The sequence below is a fragment of the Trachemys scripta genome, chromosome 1, assembly GCF_013100865.1.
Source record: "Trachemys scripta elegans isolate TJP31775 chromosome 1, CAS_Tse_1.0, whole genome shotgun sequence".
In the NCBI taxonomy this organism is placed as follows: domain Eukaryota; kingdom Metazoa; phylum Chordata; order Testudines; family Emydidae; genus Trachemys; species Trachemys scripta.
Window position 1 is genome coordinate 130714737 of NC_048298.1, and position 19625 is coordinate 130734361.

Sequence of the window (19625 nt, forward strand, 5' to 3'; positions counted from 1 at the left end):
CTCCAAAGAGAAACTGCTGAGCTCCAGTTCATTTGCAAATTTGACACCACCAGATCAGGATTAAACAAAGGCTGTGAATGGCTATCCAACTACAGAAGCAGTTTCTCCTCCCTTGGTGTTCACATCTCAACTGCTAGTAGAGCACCTCACCCTCCCTGATTGAACTAACCTCGTTATCTCCAGACTGATTCTTGCCTGCATATTTATACCTGCCCCTGGAAATTTCCATTACATGCATCCGACGAAGTGGGCATTCACCCATGAAAGCTTATGCTCCAATACATCTGTTAGTCTTAAAGGTGCCACAGGACTCTCTGTTGCTTTTTACAGATCCAGACTAACACGGCTGACCCTCTGATACTTAAAGTCTTTCAAAGTGTCTCTCCACACCAGCAGTCTCAGGCAGTCTTCTCCTTCACTGCCCTATGGTGCCATTCCCTCAGTAGCTGGCAGGGGAACCCAGGCCCACCATCCACTTCACATTCTGGATCAGGGACCCTCTCAAGCCAGCAGTAAAGGTTCCCTCCTGGACCTTACTGGCTTTCCTTGAGCCCTCTCCTACCATCTGGCACTCCATCCTCTCTGGGTTTGCCAGCCTCCTTACTCCCCTCTCCCATGGAGCAACTACGAGCTGCCTGTCCCTGTAGCCTCCAAACATTCCTTCCTTCTTCCAAAGAGTGACTGCAACCTTTCCCAGCAGCCCCCTTCTGCTTCCAATTTCCTGTCTTTATAGTCCCAGCCCAGCTCCTTCCTTCTCAGCTGGGCTCCCTCACTCAGTCAGTCACATTTCCATTGAGTAGGTAATCTTTTAACAGTGTTTTGGAATTATGAATACGTAAGTAAATTGAGTGGAATATCATTTTTTTTATGAAGGTGTATCTGGATCAAGGGCACTACAAGGTATGCAGGCAGGGGGCCCCAGCCCACTCCCTGCCCTTTGGCCACTGATGGGAACTGGAAATTTGGCCCAGATGCCCCTCTGTCATGATAGAAGAGAGGCCAGGCCAAATTTGAATGGCACTGCAACTTCATGCACCAGGTCACAACGCCACTTACTCAAATTTGGCTCAGCCATCCCCACATCAGGATGGAGGGGAGGCCATATCAAATTTGAGTGGTGTTACAACCCCATGTGCTGGGTCACAATGCTACACACTGAAATTTGGCCCAGTCACACACACCCCCTCAGGACAGAGGGGCAACAGGTCCGAATATGAGTGGCACTGTGACCCCATACACCTGCTTGGACCCCCATCTTTGCAGTCCTTCCAGCAGCTATGGTGCCAGACACTCCAGGAGAAGCAGAGCAGGGGCACCAGGAACCCCCTAGTCTGCAGGAGGGTGAGAGGATTGGATCCAGCTTTTGGTGCTTCCAGGGGAAGTGGAGACACAGGAGGATGGAAGGGAGTCTGGGACTCCCAGAACTGCCTGACCCCTGGTGGGGTTGATGCTCTTCAGACTGACCACCTCTCTGGGAAAGAGCTTGGGGCTGGGTGTGTGGTGGGAAGAGCTCAGAGCTAGGTAGAGGGAGCAGAGTTTGAAGCTGGGTGCAGGGCAATGTGGGGGGAAGAGTGTGGGGCTGGGTATGGGTGGCAGTAGGGGAGTGTCTGGAGCTGGGTGCAGCGGGAGAGTGTGGGGCTTGATGGAGGCAGGGGAGGGAGAGCCCTCGGCCCCCTCCTTAGAACAATTCTGGCCAAGTCCCTGCTGCAGATTATGATCTGTGATGGTGTGTAAAGAAGGACACCAAGTTCCAAAAGAGCCCTGCTTCATTTCATGTGATATCTAAAAACGTATATAGTGTATAGGACAGAACAGATCATTCTGCTGCTGTCTAGCAAATAGTTGCACATGATGGAAATTCTTTGTTTTATTTTCTCTTAAAAACCAACTCCCAGGAAATTCCATAAAAATATATATAATAAAATAAACTTAAGGTTGCAAAATGAAGCACTCAAGTTCAGGAAATGTCCAAGTATCCCATAAAACCTTTACCCTAACAGATCCTTCCCCCTGCTCTGTGTGTGAATACATTGTGATACAGTCTTTTTAATTACACAATCATACACTTTTGAATCTGGGAGACCTGCCTCATTCAGTGCTGGTGCTGGATGGTATGCAGAGTATGAGCCATGAGGCCACACTCTGGATAATAAGGATAAATTTAACTTTTGAACACCCACCTCATTGCTAAGCACCATCCCATCTATGCACTGAACGGGGCAGGGATCCTGAAGAAAAAATACTGTGTGGTCATGTAGTTAAAGACTGTATCATACTGTATATGTACCACGGGGCAGAGTTAAGGATCCACAGGCAATGTTAACTTTAGTATTCCCTGACTTTTCCAACTTATCTTTTTGAATGTAGGTTTTTCTATGTGATTTTTATGTTCACTTAGTGTAATGAGCCCATATTGGGACAACTTCTGCTTGTGCACCTGTGCAACCTCATTGATTTCACTGAGAACTGCATTCATCCATATGGCTTGTGTTTAGATGCATGTTAGTATTTATTGGCACAAAAGTAGATCTGATCTAATCATGAATTTCTTACACATAGCATGTTTTTTTTTTAAAAAAATACTCTAACCCTTTAAACAGTAAACAAAGTTTGTGGTTCTTGGGGGAAAAAACTATTACTGGTCTCTAAGGAGCAAATTAAGAAGAAGACATTTGCATATGTGATTTGATTGGCTAATATTGACATAGTTCCAGATCTTAGTATTGATGTCCTCTGAAGAAATGAACCATAGAAACATACAGATTTATCACGTCTGTTTTTCAACCAATCATGCCAAATATAACCAGAATGAGAGATTTTGCTCCACTAAATGTCTATAGTTTCATCTAAATTGAACCTTTCTGTATTTGCTAGCTGTTGGTTTTAGATAAATGATAATGGTTTGCCTCAATATTTTTCTGTCATCACTTCTAGATCATTACTGGAGCACAAACTCACATTCTATTAGGGTTATCACTTAATCAGACAACTCCATGAAAGGTTTCTGAACAGAAAATAAACTGTTTTGGACTGAATTTTCAAATGAGCACACACAGAGCAAGTCCTGTTAGTCTTTCCAAACTAAATACCATCACAGTCTGAAGACAGATGGCTTAGGAAAACTGAATTACCGTAAAGAAAATAAATCAGATTGGTAGCATTGTAACCCAAAATGTTTTTTCCATTGGAGTTTCTCCCTAATGAATGTGTGATGTGCATTTCATAGATTTCAAGACCAGAGGAGACCATTATAATCATCTAGTCTGACCTCCTGCTCTTTATGTAATTTTTTTTTTTTTTGGATTTATACAAGACTAGAAAAGATTTACCCCACAAGAATATATTAAACCAAATATTATATGTATGTCATCTCCACTCAAAGAGATAGCTGGGCTAGTAGCCACACACCTGGGATAGCCACCTGAAGTAATAGCCAAACACATGAAACAAGCGGGTCAAATCCAAAACTCATGCTTTTGGCGTTTACACAGTATTTGATGTTCTATATTCCCAGTGTTTGTTAACTCACTTACTTTCCAACATTTTTCTTTTAAATGTTATCTTAATTTAGAATTTCTGGCTTCCAAATACTTGGTGGTAATAATTATTTTTAAATCATACAGTGATGTTTTGGACAATACAATGATGTTTTGAGGGGGGTTATCCCTTTAGCTATTGATGTACTTATATCTTGCTGGCTTGAAAAGACATAATATATTTGTGTTATTGATAAGTCCTTGAAGAGTTCATAATCTCTATGGAATTTTTGGTGCCTTTTATAATCTCTTCAGGAGTTCCTTCAGGGTTTATAAACTTGACTGGAGTCCAGGCTTTCACAGCCTCCATAGTGTTGTGCACAAAGTTGGTACTGTGCTTTAACGCAAATATCAACATTTGATATTATTTATTTGTATTACAGTAGCACCTAGATTGGGCAGTAACACCTCAGCTGAGACTGGGCCCTCCATTGTGCTTGTGAATGTGTACAAACACATAATGTTTGGACCATTCTCTGTTCCAAAGAGCTTACAGTCTAGACAGACAAGACAGACAAACAAAGGGTGGGAGGAGAAACATGAGATTCAGGGTAGGATTCACAGAGGACATTTAGTGCTCTGCTGCTTGGTGGAATTCACAACCCCGAGTTAGATTCCCAGAGCATTAGGCAACTAAAAGAGAGGTTCAGAAAAGCTAGCATGGTGAGCTGCCTAATGCCTATGCTAGCCAACAGAAATACTGAGTACAGGGAAGTGGCCTAGATCTCACCCCCACAAAAGGAGTTAGGCATCTAATCATAGGTGCTGGAACTTGGAATGCTGGGGGTGCTGCTGTACCCCCTAGCTTGAAGTGGTTTCCATCATATACAGGGTTTACAGTTTAGTTCAATGGCTCTCAGCACCCCCACTATACAAATTGTTCCAGATCCCTTGCATCTAACTTCAGGCCAGAAGGAGGCACCTCCCTTCACTTGGGATTCACAGCTGTGAACCCCCGAAGAAGTGAGGTTTTTACTCACGAAAGCTTATGCCCAAATAAATCTGTTAGTCTTTAAGGTGCCACCAGACTCTTTGTTGTTTTTGTAGATACAGACTAACACGGCTACCCCCTGATACTCTCCTGGAGTTAAGTGTCTAAGGGCTTGTCTACACTACACACCAGATCAGCGGGCAGCAATCAATCCAGCAGGGGTCAATTTATTGCATCTAGTATAGATGCAATAAATCGACTGCTGAGTGCTCTCCCATCGACTCCGGTACTCCACCAGAATGAGAAATGCAAGCGGAGTTGACGGGAGAGCGTCAGCTGTCGACTTACTGCAGTGAAGACACCGCGGTAAGTAGATCTAAGTACTTCGATTTCAGCTACGCTATTCATGTAGCTGAAGTTGCGTATCTTAGATTGACCCCGCGCGGTAGTGTAGACAAGCCCTGAGTCAAGTCAGCAGTTGTTCAAGGAAAAACTGAGGAGGAGGCAGAAGAAGATGTAGTCCCTCCTTCCCCACATTATAATCTTTAACCCAGTGGTTAGGGTTCAGTGTGGGAGACCCAGGTTCAGTTCCACCATGTGCCTGATGTGAAACTGGGATCGCCAATCTTGGATCTCTCACGTCCTATGATTGTGCCCTACTCACTGAGCTAGAGAGTCATTCTCACTCTTTCTCTGGCCCAAAGAATATCTAATTATTTATACACAGCGGCACCACTTCAACAGGAGACATTAAGACAGACCTTCCCCAAAACAGCCTATAGCCCATATCTGGGGAGGTGGTGTTAGGATATAGCCACACCCCTCTACTTAGGACTGTGCACGTGCCCAACTGCTGAAATTTAAGCACCTTGGGGGACTTTACATTTGGAAACATAGGCACGTACCGGGTTAGGTGGCAGATGAGTGGGGGTTTTGTGAATGGCAATGGTTCCTAAATATTGGACATAGTCATCTTATGAATGCCACCCAGAAAGGTGAAGTGATTTTTCCCAAGGTTACAAAAGCAAGTCAGTAGCAGAGCCTGACTTCAAAGAAGGTTGAGGACATTTGGGACCTTGTAGGATCAGCCCATAAAGTACCCAACACACTAACCAATTTTCATTTGAAGTAACAGCTGTTCTGACCAAATGTCTGTGTGAACAATGGTGGACAAAATTCAAATACTGCATCTAAAATAATAGGCAGAAATGAAACCATCCCATGTATGCATTAACCTCACTACCAGAACATAATAACCGGAACATGTCACCTTAGCTATCCTAACCAGAGTTATGGTCTAGTCTGGTAAATGTGTTATAACAAAAAACAAAACAAAAACATTTATCCACAGGATTCTTGTAAAGACAAAGCAGCACTACAGCACTAGCGTTGGAATTATATTACAGTTAAAGCTGGTCAAATTATTCAGGGTGAATAGGGGTTTTTGTTGCTGTTGTTTGTTTGATGATGAATTTTGGCTTTTTTTTTTTTTTTACTAAATGAATTACTTTGTTATAATTTCTTTCCATTACTCTACTACCTCTGCAGATGGTTGACAAATATCTAGCAAATAATTTATCTGATGAATTTTCCCCACTACTTGTGGGATAAATTATTCATGATTAAGTTATGCTTTAAATAATTATGATAAATTATCTTATTATTATTATTTGACCAGCTTTAAGAATGGAGACTAAACCACTAATTAAAACTTTGGGTGTGTTTAGCCTGCAGATGTCATCCCCTGGTAATATGCTAAAGCAGACAACAAACAAACATGATATTAAAATGTCTTTCAAATGTCATGTTCAGATTATAGCCCTGTTCTGCCCTTGCAAACACAAGTTAGAGAAAATCCAGTGCTAAAAACAATAGTGTATGAATTCAATATTCAAGTTGTTCCTTTTAACCTGCACAAGCAAGAAAATTCAGTTATGGTTCTCATGGCAACATTGACTACTGTGTTCTTTATATACACCGTAATAGGGTCTTTCATTATATAACCAGCCTAACCCTGCTCAATGTGACATATTATTGGGCAAATACAGGGTTTACAGATGTGATCTTGGCATTCATGTGCTATCTTGTTAAATGATTATCAAGTCTTGTATGGTTTCATGGAATTCCACCCACTCAAGGAAGCTCTGAATTTGCTCTATGGATTATAGTTTTCTTAGAATAGAGTGCCTTAGATATTTTGGGCCAGAATGTAAATCTGACTGTGCACCTATGAAGGGAAGTAAGGAAGCATAAAATGTCCCTTTATTTTCCTTCACTATTTACTTGATTCATGAGGGAGGATGGGGATTAGCAGCCTCCATAGGGGGTCTGCATTTAACACACAGCTTGAACTCATTTTGCATAGATGTAAATGACCATGCAAAGTGCAAGGCAGTGGACCATCAGCCCTAAGGAATTTTGTTTTCTTGTGTCAATATAGTGCAACATTCATTTATCACTAGAGTCAATTCTGAGACTACACACTGACCTTTCTAGTTGGGGATGAAAAATGCAAGTTATAAATGACAGGCATTGTGAACATTTGGAGGGGGAAAAATGACCTGATTCTTATATCAGTTAGCTTGACTGGCGTTATTCCTGATTTGCTATGGTGTAACTCAGAGGAGAATTTGCAGAATATAGGAAAACTCACAGGGGAATTCCCAAATCATACAGTGATTTTTTTCTGTACCCCCTATTTTTCCTCCTGTTCCTGATTTGAAGACTTTTGAGGATTTCTGGGCAGTTACACTCTGCAAATTGCCTGAGTAACAACCAGTCTCCATCCTCGCCAGACCACGTGGGGAGAATGTTCAGTGATGTCACAGAGGCTCTACTAAAAATCCTCTGAATGTGCTGAGAAATGACTTTTCAATTGCTGATCATTTCAGAAAAATATATTTTTATTCCCGCCCCACCCAGCCAAAAGCTAGCAAAGTCTCTCTAATTCTCCATGCAAGCTCTGCCCAGGCCAGGTGCCAAACCGCAGCTGTTTCCGTCTCAATTTTGTTAGATTCCTAATCCATCTGTTTCAATCTCAATCCAAAAAAAGTGGGCTTGATTATTCAATCCCTTGTTCTTTGTGTAGTCATGTGCACTTGTGCAAAGTGCTCTTAATCTGCTCCCTGACGGGGTGACTAAAACTTTAAACAAGTGTGTAACAAGTGTCAAAATAGAGAAAGACACATAAAGACATAGTAGCATATGAACTTTCAGACAAGTCATTCTTTGTGCTGAAACTTTTGGGATGCATTAGTGGTTTCGGAAATAAATCATTAGTTGTAGGAATACTCATGAATAATGCAGTCTCATAAATAACAGTAGAGCAAAGCTGCAACTTGAAAATACTCACAAATCACTTTCATTCCTACTTGACCAGCTCTAATTTAGAAACGTTGTTTCCAGTATTTTCATTGTTATTAGTGTCACGTCTAGGCTCTCCCTTCCTTAGGCTGTAGGTTCCACAATTATTAAGAGTGCCTGATAAACAGCCATCATATATTGTGCCGGCAATTTTAAAATATCAAATAAACAGCCTTATTAGCTTTAGTGCAGTTACTGCTCTCCCCCATGGGAAACAATTTGGTTTTTATCTGTGACCCTGCTGTATGTAAATACTTTTTTCTGCTCTTGGGATCATTCCCTTGAGTCTTGTGCTAAAACAGAAATGTGATGCTAAGCTGGTAGATTGTGAGCCTTTTACTTGAAATAATGCTACAAAGACCCACTCAGTGTGCTTTTATCTCTTATTAGGAAAATTGCTGCTTATGATGAAGAAATTCAACATCTCTATGAGGAAATGGAGCAGCAAATCAAAAATGAGAAAGAACAGTTTCTCTTGAAGGTGACTGTGTCTCTTTATTATAGATATGGAAGGCCTAATTCTGCTCTCCCACTAGTTTTTACACCAGGATAACTCCATTGATTTCAGCCAGTATGAGAACAAAAGAAAGCCCCCAAAATGACAGTCTACAGAGAAATATAAGATAAAGCATAATTTCACTTACTACCTCACCCAGTGATCTCGTTAGATTGCAAGATCAGGCTGGCTGACTACTTGGATGGGAGACCAAGGCGCACCCACAAACTGCACTAAGTGGTGCTGGTGATATTCACGAAGTGGTATTATTCCTTCGGACAGGGCTGGCTCCAGCTTTTTTGCGGCGAAGAAGAAAAAAAGATAGAGCCGCGAATGGCTCTACCACGCCGCTTCATTCTTTGGCGGCAATTCAGCGGCCGGTCCTTCCCTCCAAGAGGGACTGAAGGACCCGCCACCGAATTCCCGCCGAAGACCCGGACATGCTGCCCTTTTCCATTGGCCGCCCCAAGCACCTGCTTCCTGCGCTGGTGCCTGGAGCCGGCCCTGTCTTCGGAATAACTACCGAACCAATAGCCCACTTTGCTAGTGGAGGTGCCATCTTTTACATAGGTTTAAAAATCAAGGTCCTGACCATTTGTGATCATAAAAGATCCCCTGGAACTTTTCACAGCAGCACTAGACTCAATGTCCTGGCCAAATTCCTTCTTGAACAATTTCTATGGTGTCATTCTTACAGAGTACCTCTGTCCCCTTCCTGGTCTCTCTGAGTGAACCTCTTCAGGTGACAGGTCTCATGACTTTACCTATCCTGGGGTGGAATTCTACCATTCTCGCACTCTTAGACTGAGCCCTACAGTGCCCTGTGTATCTACTGTGCTCACCCAGCAAGTCCAACTGGGTTCATTACCTGCCGACCTTCCGTTTGGGAATCTGTGGCCAGAGGTGAATAGAGTGACCAGACAGACGTCTCAAACCAAAGTATTTACCCCATAAGAAAAAAAGGATTTTAAAGCAACAAAAAGTCTACAAGCACATCTATCGTACCTAGAGGCTTACCATCCCTGATGATAATCTACGCAGGCCTAGTTTCTTCAGACACCCCAATGGGTGCTGCTGTCACAGGCTGATTCCTCCCTGAAGAGCTCCTCAACAACTATTAAACAGCACCCCACTCCCACCCTTGCAGAGAGAGTCTCTTTTTAAACTGACGTAGTCCCCCTGATGTTCTGGTGTCCAGGCTTTTTCTATCCAGCATTGTCTCCTAACCCCCTAGTATTTTATCTTGAGCCATTGTTTCACTTCCTGCTTGTTTTTTCCATACAGATCCCTATTGGATTAAACCAATACAGTAAACATCCCAATAATCTGGCGAACACAATATTCAGAAATACAGAGCAACGCCATGTATGTCACATGTTATCTAAAAAGTTGCCCTGTAGTTTCAACTGGATAAATTTTTCTTTACTTCCTGCCCTAAACTGTTGTTTAGTGTGTATTTTGCAGAGTTAGGTCCCACTGTCGACAGTGGGAATCTTTCCATTGACTTCACTGGCCATTGGATTAGACCCTTACACAGCAGCTGGGTTCCACTCCAGAGCTGGGTGAATTTCAATGTTGGGTCAAATGATCGCCTTGCATAGAGTTGTGTAGCATTTGAAAAGTTGTAAAATGCATTATCTTTTATAATGAAGGTTGATATGCAAGAGATTGGTTTGTATGCTCTAATAAAAAGAATGCCACTATTTAAATTATACCATAAATCCAAAAATAAGATCTAAAGATTCTAACCTATAAGAAACTATATTACCAATAACTGGTAATTAACTTTAACATTAAGGTAGCATAATCAATTCCATTATTAATCCCTATCACAGGCCTTTGTAAGTTTCCAGGTAAACCTCAGTTTAGCTCTTTAAAAGTTAGTCAGCAGCCACAGACACTCAAGAAGTATTATTTCTCCGTGTGACTAATTTATTTTTGGGTGTTTGGAGTTTTAAGTTCTTTCCCTAAAGCAAAAGTTCACAAAGGCCCCACAGAATGCAGAGACATACGGATGCCATATGAAAAAGAAAATGATTGCCTGTTTCTGGAAAAGCATAGCATTTGAAAAATACATAAAAAGAAATTTTTAAGAAGGCAAATAAGTACAAACTGTTGCTATTTAAGATATTTGGTACCCTGCCGATTAAGGACTGTGTTAGAGGAATGGTTATTATGTCTTATTCATTTGGATAGGTATTTTTCTGAATAAGAAGCCAGTTAATGTACATTAAATTGCCTCATTAAATATATTGTTAGGAGTGAGAGGAGGAGTGGGGGAACATTTCAGTGTTCCTGCACCCACCCCCTTGAGGGAGGTTTGATCGTTCTCTAAAGGAATTTTCCTGAAGAACTAAGGGAGCAGATTCTCAGCCACCAGAGCAATGATAATTTACACCCAGTGGTGGATTAGCCACTGGGCCAATGGGGCTTGTGCCCAGGGACCCTGGCCAATTGGGGGGCCCCCGAAAAATGGGCGCCCCCACACCCAGACCTGCTCCGCCCACTCATCCAGTGCTCTTGCCAAGGAGCAGGGTCAGGGCACAAGGGCTTGCCCCACTCCCCCCACCCACCCAGCGCTCCTGCCGGAGAACAGGGGAAGTCCCCATGCCCCAACCCCACTCCCCGCAGGAGTGCTGGGGGCAGTAGGCAGTGGTGGATATGGGGTTTGTTGGGCCCTGGGCCAAAGCAAGTTTGTAGGCCCCCCCACACCATCCGCATCCCTCCCCAGCACTTCTGCAGAGAGTGGGGTCAGGATGTGGGGGCTTCCACTGCTCCCCAGCAGGAGCACCGGGTCAAGTAGATCTGGGCACGGGGGACACATTTTCAAGGACCCCCAAATGGCCGGGGCCCCTGGGCACTGGCCTGTTGGCCCAGTGATTAATCTGCCACTGGTGGGGGGAGGATTGCAGGTGGAAGGGGTGGGGAGGGGTCCCCAATTCCTTTGGCCCAGGGCACCACAAACCCTAATCCGCCACTGTTTACACCATCTGAGAATCTGTTCCAAGGAGTAATTCCTAATGAGAGAAGGAGGGGTTCTCATTTATTCAAATGCTGTTATAGAATATTTGGGTAATCACCTGCTTGTGGGACCACTGCAGTAACTGAGAGGTCTGTAAATACCCAGGGCCTAACTCTCTTCTCACTTATATCAATTTTACACCACTTCGGTTAACTTCGGCGGAGCTGCTCCTGATTCACACAATTGCAAGTGATGGATTTTAAAGCTAGAAGGCACCATTTATAATAACCTGCACAAGAAAGGCCATAGAATTTCACCCAGTAATACCTGTACTGAGCCCGGTAATACTACAGGAAATCCTTTAGAAAGACCCAGGGTAAAATTTTCAAACACGTGGAAGCAATTTAGCAGTTTTAGACCCATTTTCAAAAGTGACATAGACTCCTAAGTCTCACAGACATAGGCTCAGATGTGCCTAAATCACTTTTGAAAATGGGGCTTAACATAAGTCCCTTAAGCACTTTTGAAAATTTTACCTCCTATGTGGGTCAGAAACTGAGCTGGTGTTACTCAGCATAGATGCACTAACTTCAGTCATTGAGGTCAATGGAGCTATGCCAATTTACACCAGCTGAGGATCTGGCCTCCTAAGTGATGGAGAATTCACCACAACCTTAGGTAACCTGTTCCATTGGCTAGTAACCCTCACTGTTAAAAATCTACCCCTTACTTCCAGATCTGACTTCTAGTCCTATGCCCTGTCCTCTGGGCCATGCTGCCCTGATGATGAAAACCCTGCCTTTTTGCCTAATGTTCATATCTTTTGATTTCGCAGGATACAGAGAGGTTTCAGTCCCGCAGTCAAGCGCTGGAACATAAACTCGTTTCAAAAGAACAAGAGCTGGAACAACTGGTTCAAAAACAGAAAAGGGTACGTAACAGCATTATACAGAGAGAACTGTAGATCATTTTGACTTGCCCCTGTGGTTTTCCTTCATAGTTTCTCTTCTTTCCTTCATATATTTAGCAATATTTCAACTCAGAGAATTTTTTTAAAATAAAAGCCATTTGAAGTGATTGGTCACCATGAAAGCTGCAGTTCCACACTGAAGTCCTCTATAAATTCACAGAGGTTCATAGATTCCAAGGCCACAAGGCACCATTGAGATAAACTAATCTGACTTCCTGTATAACACAGGTTGTAGAACTTCCCCAAAGTAATTCCAAGAGCGTATATTTTAGAAAGACGTCTGATCTTGATGTAAAAACTGTCAGTGATGGAGAATCCACCACGACCTCGGTAAATTGTTCCAATGCTTAATTATGCTCACTGTTAGCAATGTACACCTTATTGCCAATCTGAATTTGTCTAGCTTCAACTTCCAACCATTGGATCCTGTCATAATTTATATATTCTCTTTACTGATTTTTTTATTGAACAGCACGTACATCTCTTTATAAAGAGATAATACAATATTAACATGTGCTATGTTATATAAACATACAGGGTATTTCCACTGGAGAGCCCCGATTTACACGCACATAGGTGAGAATGCAATGATGCTCACAGTTCTCATCAGCCTGTCCTGTTTCCATATCATTGCCTGCTGTAATTTGTTCCACAGTCTGGGGAAGCGAAGTACTTTTATTCTGTAAAATTGCCATAAATCCCTGCAAGCTATATCCAGGGGGGCGGATTTAATACAATTTAAAAAGTGAATTAACTGCTGGTGAAAGGCCTGAGACTGACAGCTCTGGAGATAAATCTCCTCTATTTAACTACAGAGTAAATATAACCGTCTCTCTCTGGCAGTGCTGACCTGAAGGTCCATTCTAGTGAGGAGCGAGAGAAGTTCAGGCTCCACTGGTTATGCAATGTTTGGATTCTCTTCTAAGGAGTTGATCCAACTCCCATTGAAGTCAATGGGAGTTGCACCTGGGTACCAGAGAGATAAGTGGGTTTTTAGTTTGCTGGTTGTGATAGCACATTTTTATGTGTGATGTGGAGACCTGCCCCCTAGGGAACTGAACTAAGACAATCATTTTATTTCATATGTCGCCAAACAGCCAACTGATGGTAATTACCTTTGGATAAGTCTACACTGCAAAGAAAAACCCGCAACACCAAGTCTCAGAGCCTGGGTCAATTGACTCTCATGGGGCTCGGGCTGCAGCATTATACACAGGAGTGTAGATATTCCCACTCGGGTTGGAGCCCAGGATCCAAAACCAGGCTCGGTTCCTGACCTGGAATGTCTACACTGCTATTTTTAGCCCTGCAGCCCCGAGTCAAGTGAACTGGGCTTTGAGACTTGCTGCCACAGGTTTTTCTTTGCAATGTAAACATACCCTATCGCTACAAATTGTAGTATTGTTCTCCATTGCCTGTTGTGCTGTGCTGCATGCTAAATATCTGCCACATTCCACCCAAGAGGTAATTGTATTTCAGCAGTGGATTAAATGAACTCTGTGTGTGTGTGTGTGTGTGTGTGTGTGTGTGTGTGTGTGTGTGTGTGCGCGCGCGCGCTTATAAAGCATTTTGGGTTCTTCCAGGATGCAACTGACTATATATGTAAGATATTATTACTCATCATTTTCTAATGGTTTTATTTTAATCTTTGCTATCTTTCACTTTCCAAGTACATTTAGACATCCATTATCAATGAGTTACACAAAGGTTGTTCTTCGAAAGCCTTTAGCTGTGTCTTCTTCTATATATGTATCTTCTAAACCTTTTGATGTAGGAACCTGGGCAAACTTGAAATCTTTATACTTGGATTTTAATCCTTGCTTATTGAGACAAAATTTACAGTGACTTCAGTGGAAGTTTTGTCTGAGTAAGGACGTCATGATTTTGACCCCAACAACTAACTGAGGAATCTGAAATGACAGTTTTATACACATACATACCAGTCCAAGAACCAGGCTGTGGAAGGATAGGATTTATTCACTACTATAAAATCTAAACACCCCTTTTATTTTTATGGGCATGCTGTTGAAAAGAAGCCATCCCTGGATAGACAGGATTTTCTTCTTTTATTTTTATTGTTACTGAAAGGTATATTTAGTCAGATCATAAACTGCACTTGAAACTTTTGTCATTTTAACAGCTGAGTGGTGCCCTTTGCCAGCCTAAATTATAATATGTGACTGCTCTCCATCTGAATAGTCCACTCAGATTTTTCCACCCAACAGCATAATTCAGTGCAGTCAGTACAGAGCTTAATGTTCACATTTATCTCTTTCCTCATGTCCAGCATTTGGGGCCCAACTCTCCTTCTTCCTTACACTTGTTTTTATAAGGCTATAACGTCCATGATTTTGTGGCGTTACTCCTGATTTACACCAGCATCGGTGTAATTCAAATCAAGCTCTCAGCGTTTAATTTGTGCCTTAGTCAATTCCTTCTCTCTTCCTCTTAAATTGAAATGGACTTTTTTGCCAATTACATTTATTCTTTAAATGAGTGATGGTAACTTTATTTAATTACAACATCCTTGCTGGATTATGAAAGAACCTCTTGAGAATAATACAAATTCCTTTTTCCAAACCATTAATTAGGCAAAGCTGTTCTTACATTTTTTTTTTCCTGTAGCGTGAGGGATTGTAAAATATGTGAAGAGAAACTGCCAGCCGAGAAATGCTCAGGGCTGCTCCTACTGACTTAGCCAGATGGTGGCTCCCTTAGGGATCACTTGGCAGAGCTGCTGTCTATGGACAAGGGTGGATTAAATGCTGATCCAAACTTGTGCTGACAGGGAACCCAGAGGCCAAGAGAGTGTGGCTCTGCAAATACAGAGGGGCCTATCTCCTTGCAAATGTAGGTCCAAGATCATGCTTCAGGGACAGTGAGCCAGTGCAAGCCAATAGATTCTTTGGCTCAGTCCCTTCTGCCAGCTGCCACCTTCTTGAATTGTCAGCATGCTCCCATCCTGCATAACAGGGGTGTTATCTGTAATATCCCCAAATCCATAGCAGGCTGGCATTTCAAAAAGTAGGCAGCGGGGCTCAGCATAGAGAGAGCATGTGGAGAACAATTGATCACTGTCCTCTTTATAACAGCCTTTAATATATGCAAAGACTATCAGCTCCCCCTCAGTCTTCCTTTCTCAAAACTAAACATACCCATTTTTAACCTTCCCTCACAGGTCAGGTTTTCTAAACCTTTTATCATTTTTGTCACTCTCTTCTGCACTCTCTCCAGTGTGTCCACATCCTTCCCAAAGTGTGGTGCTCAGAAATGGACACAGGCCTCACTGATCTGAGTAGAGTGGGACTGTAACCTCCTGTGTCTTACATATGACACTCTTGTTAATACACCCCAGAATGATATTAGCCTTTTTCTGAACTGAATCACATTGTTGACTGTGTGTGATCTGATATAACACCCTCCCCCGCCACAGCTCCTTTTCAGCTGTACTGCTGCCTAACCAGTTATTTCCCATATTGTAGCTGTGCTTTTGATGTTTACTGTCTAAGTGTAGTACTTTGCATTTGTCTTTATTGAATTTCATCTTGTTGAAGTCAGATCAATTCTCTAATTTGTCAAGGTGATTTTGAATTATAATTCTGTCCTCTACAGTGCTAGCAACCCGTCCCATCTTTTATAAGCATACTCTACACTCCATTATCCAAGTCATTAATGAAAATATCAAATAGTACCGGAGCCAGGACTGACCTCTACAGGATCTCACTAGATACATCTTCCAAGTTTGACAGGGAACCATTGACAACTACTGTTTGAGTTCAGTCTTTCAACCACTAGTTTGCTTATGAGACTGTTATGTGGAACTGTGTCAAAAGCCTTACTAAAATCAAGATATATCCTGTCTACAACTTCCCCCCATCCACTAGGCCAATAACACTGTCAAAGAAGGAAATTAGGTTGCTTTGGCATGATTTCTTCATGACAAATTCATGTTGGCTATTACATATTATCCTGTTATCCTCTAGGTGGTTACAGATTGATTGTTTAATAATTTGTTCCAGTATCATTTCAGGTATCGAAGTTAGGCAGACTGGTTCATAATTCCCCAGGTCCTCTTTGTTCCCCTTTTTAAAGACAGGTACTATGTTTGCCCTTCTTCAGTCCTCTGGGACTCACAAGTCCTCCATGAGTTCTCAAAAATCATCGCTAATGGTTTCAAGATTGCTTCAGCTAGTTCCTTAAGTATCCTAGGGTATATGTCATCAGGCCCTGCTGACTTGATTACATCTAACTCATCTGAGTATTCTTTAACCTGTTCTTTCCCTGTTTTGGCTTGCATTCCTGTCCTCTTGTTGTTCTTTCTCCCTTGTCTGGTCACAATGTGAAGACTGAAGCAAAACAGGCATTAACACCACACCTCAGCCTTCTTTATCTTGTCTCCTGAAAGAAAAAAAAGTGCCTTAACATCGAGGATGGGAGACCACTGCTGGTGTGTGGGTGGACGGGGAGAGGGAGGAGAGAGAGAGAGAGACTTGGACTCCACAATTTTGGAGTCTTTCAGCAGTTTTTTCCACATTCTCCAATATTCTGCAAATTTTAAGGTTTCATTTTAAAAAAAAGTAAGTTTCTAGGCCAGATTCACTGATGAATTCTGGCTTCTTTTTGCTACTCTGGTAATGCAAACAGTCAAAGCCCCAGTTTAACCAGCCAGTTATAGTGGGTTTACCGCAGTTTTGCATCTCTGAAATGGTGCAAAGCAGTTTGAAAGATGTGTTTTTCACACAATGCATAACTAAACTGTGGAACTCATTGCCTTATGAGGGCCAAAAGTATACCTGACTTCGAAAAAGAACTGGATAAGTTCATGGAGGATAGAATTAGCCAAGATGGTTAAAGATGTAGCCCTGTTTGGGGTGACTCTAAACCTCTGACCACCAGAAGCAGGGAGTGGAAGATGGGTGGATCACTCCATAATTGGCCTGTTCTGTATGCTGTCCCTGAAGCTCCAGTACAGGCCACTGATAGAGACAGAATACTGGGTAAAGTGGACCATGGTCAGACCCAGTATGGTAGCTCTTATATACTTAGAGTCAGGAACAGTGGAAGCTTCCTAAAAGTGTAGGGGGCTACCGGAGCCCAAACCAGGGCCCATTCCCCCTTGCCACTCCTTCCCCTCAAGACACTGCCCCTGCACTACCCCTTCCCCATACGCCCCACCCCCACACCACTCCTTCTCCCCGAGCCCCCGCCCTCATGCTGTCCCTTCTCCCTGAGGCCCCACCCTCATGCTGCCCATTCTCTTGAGCCCCCGCGCTCGCAACGCCCCTTCCCCTGAGACCCCCCTCCTGCACCACCTCTTCCCCACAAGGCCCCCGCCCCGCTCACCCCTGTCCGCCCCTTCCCCCTCATCACTCACCCTTGTGGGCAGTAAAAAGTGGGAGGGCCATGGCCCTCTGACCCCGCCCGTTCTGGCACCCCTGCTTAGAGTATTCCAGGCCCTCTGTCTTTTCTCATTCCAGAAATACAGTGCAGTCAATATAACAATAAGCTCTATTACATTCATCTCAATGGGGTGTGAATGTTAAAGCTCAATTTTGAACATTCAAATGCTCAAACTGTTAACTAAAGGAAAAATGTTCTTCCTCTCTTTATTTGCTTAAAACATGAATTTACATTAAAAATGCCCAAATAAACAAACAAACCCAACCCCAAACAAAACCAAGCCCTTACTTTAGTGCAATGTTATGATTGTATAATTAAAATCACAAAATTTTAGGAAATGCAAAAGTTAAAGTTCCAATAGTAATCTTAACTGATCTTTGTTCCATATTTAAGTTTGGCAAAGTTATAAGCAACTGAAAACAGGGTCTTATAAAAGAAAGTTTTGTGCTACCTGTGTTGCCTGTAGCACTGGCATTCAGTATTATCTATTCCTGCTTCCTAGTTGTTGTGTTATAAAATGTAAAAAAAGTATGCAAGATGCTCAGTGCAGCCAAATTAATGTTAGCAATGTGAGTTATCATTGCTGTTGGAATCGCACTTTTTTGCAATCTTGATTTTCCATGACTACATTTTTGCCTGTAATCCAGTAATGTCATTTTTAATCAAAACCAAATCTACCCATCGAGTTAATACACATCGTTCTATTGTGTTGTGTTGTTTGATGGGAGCACAGTGATTAATGCCGCAGCCCAGTGGTTCTCAACCCACAGTCCGTGGGCGGCTCGTGGCCCAATCAGCACACAGCTGCAGTCCATGTAAGATCCTCAGGGTCATACAGGTAGTATATATATTGTGTGGATGCTGCCCACATAACACATAGAGAGCTGCAAATGCAGCCCACGCTGGTGAATAGGTTGAGAACCACTGTGTGTAACCTTTCCTCTGCTGAGACAAGAGCCAATTCCGATTGTGATTCAATTCACAAGCAGAGCTGGGTGAATATAGCAAAACATTGTCTGTGAGTATTCACGCGAATGTGCCAGTGAGTTTGCTTGGGCCGTGCTCGTGTCCCTTTCCTGTTTGCTCTTTGGGCAAAATTCACCCCAGTCCCACTTTCATCACTTCCATGGGATTTCAGTCAGGGACAGATGTACCCTCCCCGCTCAATGGGTGCACGCTACTGTAGTCAAGCAGAGCACCGTTTGCCCTGGCACTGCATTCCTAATCCTGGCCCTGTGTGGCAGAAATGCTGGGGCGGGGAGGAAGAGGGGCTAGAGAGTGAGCTTTCTTCCCACCCCCTGCCTGCTCCACTTTCACTTCACAGCAGTGGCTCCTGTCTCGTAGGGCTGGGCCTGGCTCCCCACTCCAGGCATTGTGACCTGGCACATGGGGTCACAGCACCACTCGGGTTTGGCCCCTGGGTTTCATCATTTCTGTGGGTGCAATTGAATCCATGTACCCTTGGTAAAGCCACCCCTGACTGACGTGGTGAATAGGCCTTGTGCTTGTCCTCCATGCAGGGATGTGAACAGTCACAGTCTTGCTTTACTTGCAAGAATCTTGCGGAAAGCAAATCTGAAACTTGCACTCTTGTGCATGTGCACTGGCAATGTTACATTTTACATGGGACAGGACACTGCTGTGGGCCAGGCTACCCAAAACCATATGCCAAACCCCCTAACTATTCTATTTATATACCTGCATGGTCCCCAGCCTTGTAATACCTGAGCACCTGGCAGAGAGCCAATAATACAATCAGACAAGCATGTGACTAGACACTCCACAGCCAGGCCTGCATGCTTGGAGGCAAATGCAATTACTTTATTGCTGACAGCAAAGATGACAGTGCAGAGATACCACTGTTCTGTATCCCTAACAGAAAAAGACAGACCAGCAAATGAAATGTATTTGGTCCTGATTTTTCACAGTAACTGAGTTGCCATTGACTTCAGTGGGAGCTGTGAGTG

General features: G+C 43.0%; 1 protein-coding gene across 1 annotated transcript in view; it reads left to right on the forward strand.

Moving 5' to 3' along the window:
* Positions 1–19625, forward strand: part of CRACR2A (calcium release activated channel regulator 2A) — a gene marked incomplete at its 3' end in the record, with an annotated part of 74511 nt that overhangs the window by 28083 nt on the left and 26803 nt on the right. The window contains 2 exon segments of the mRNA XM_034785201.1: positions 8221–8311; positions 12124–12219. Coding sequence (XP_034641092.1) covers positions 8221–8311; positions 12124–12219 — 187 coding nt within the window.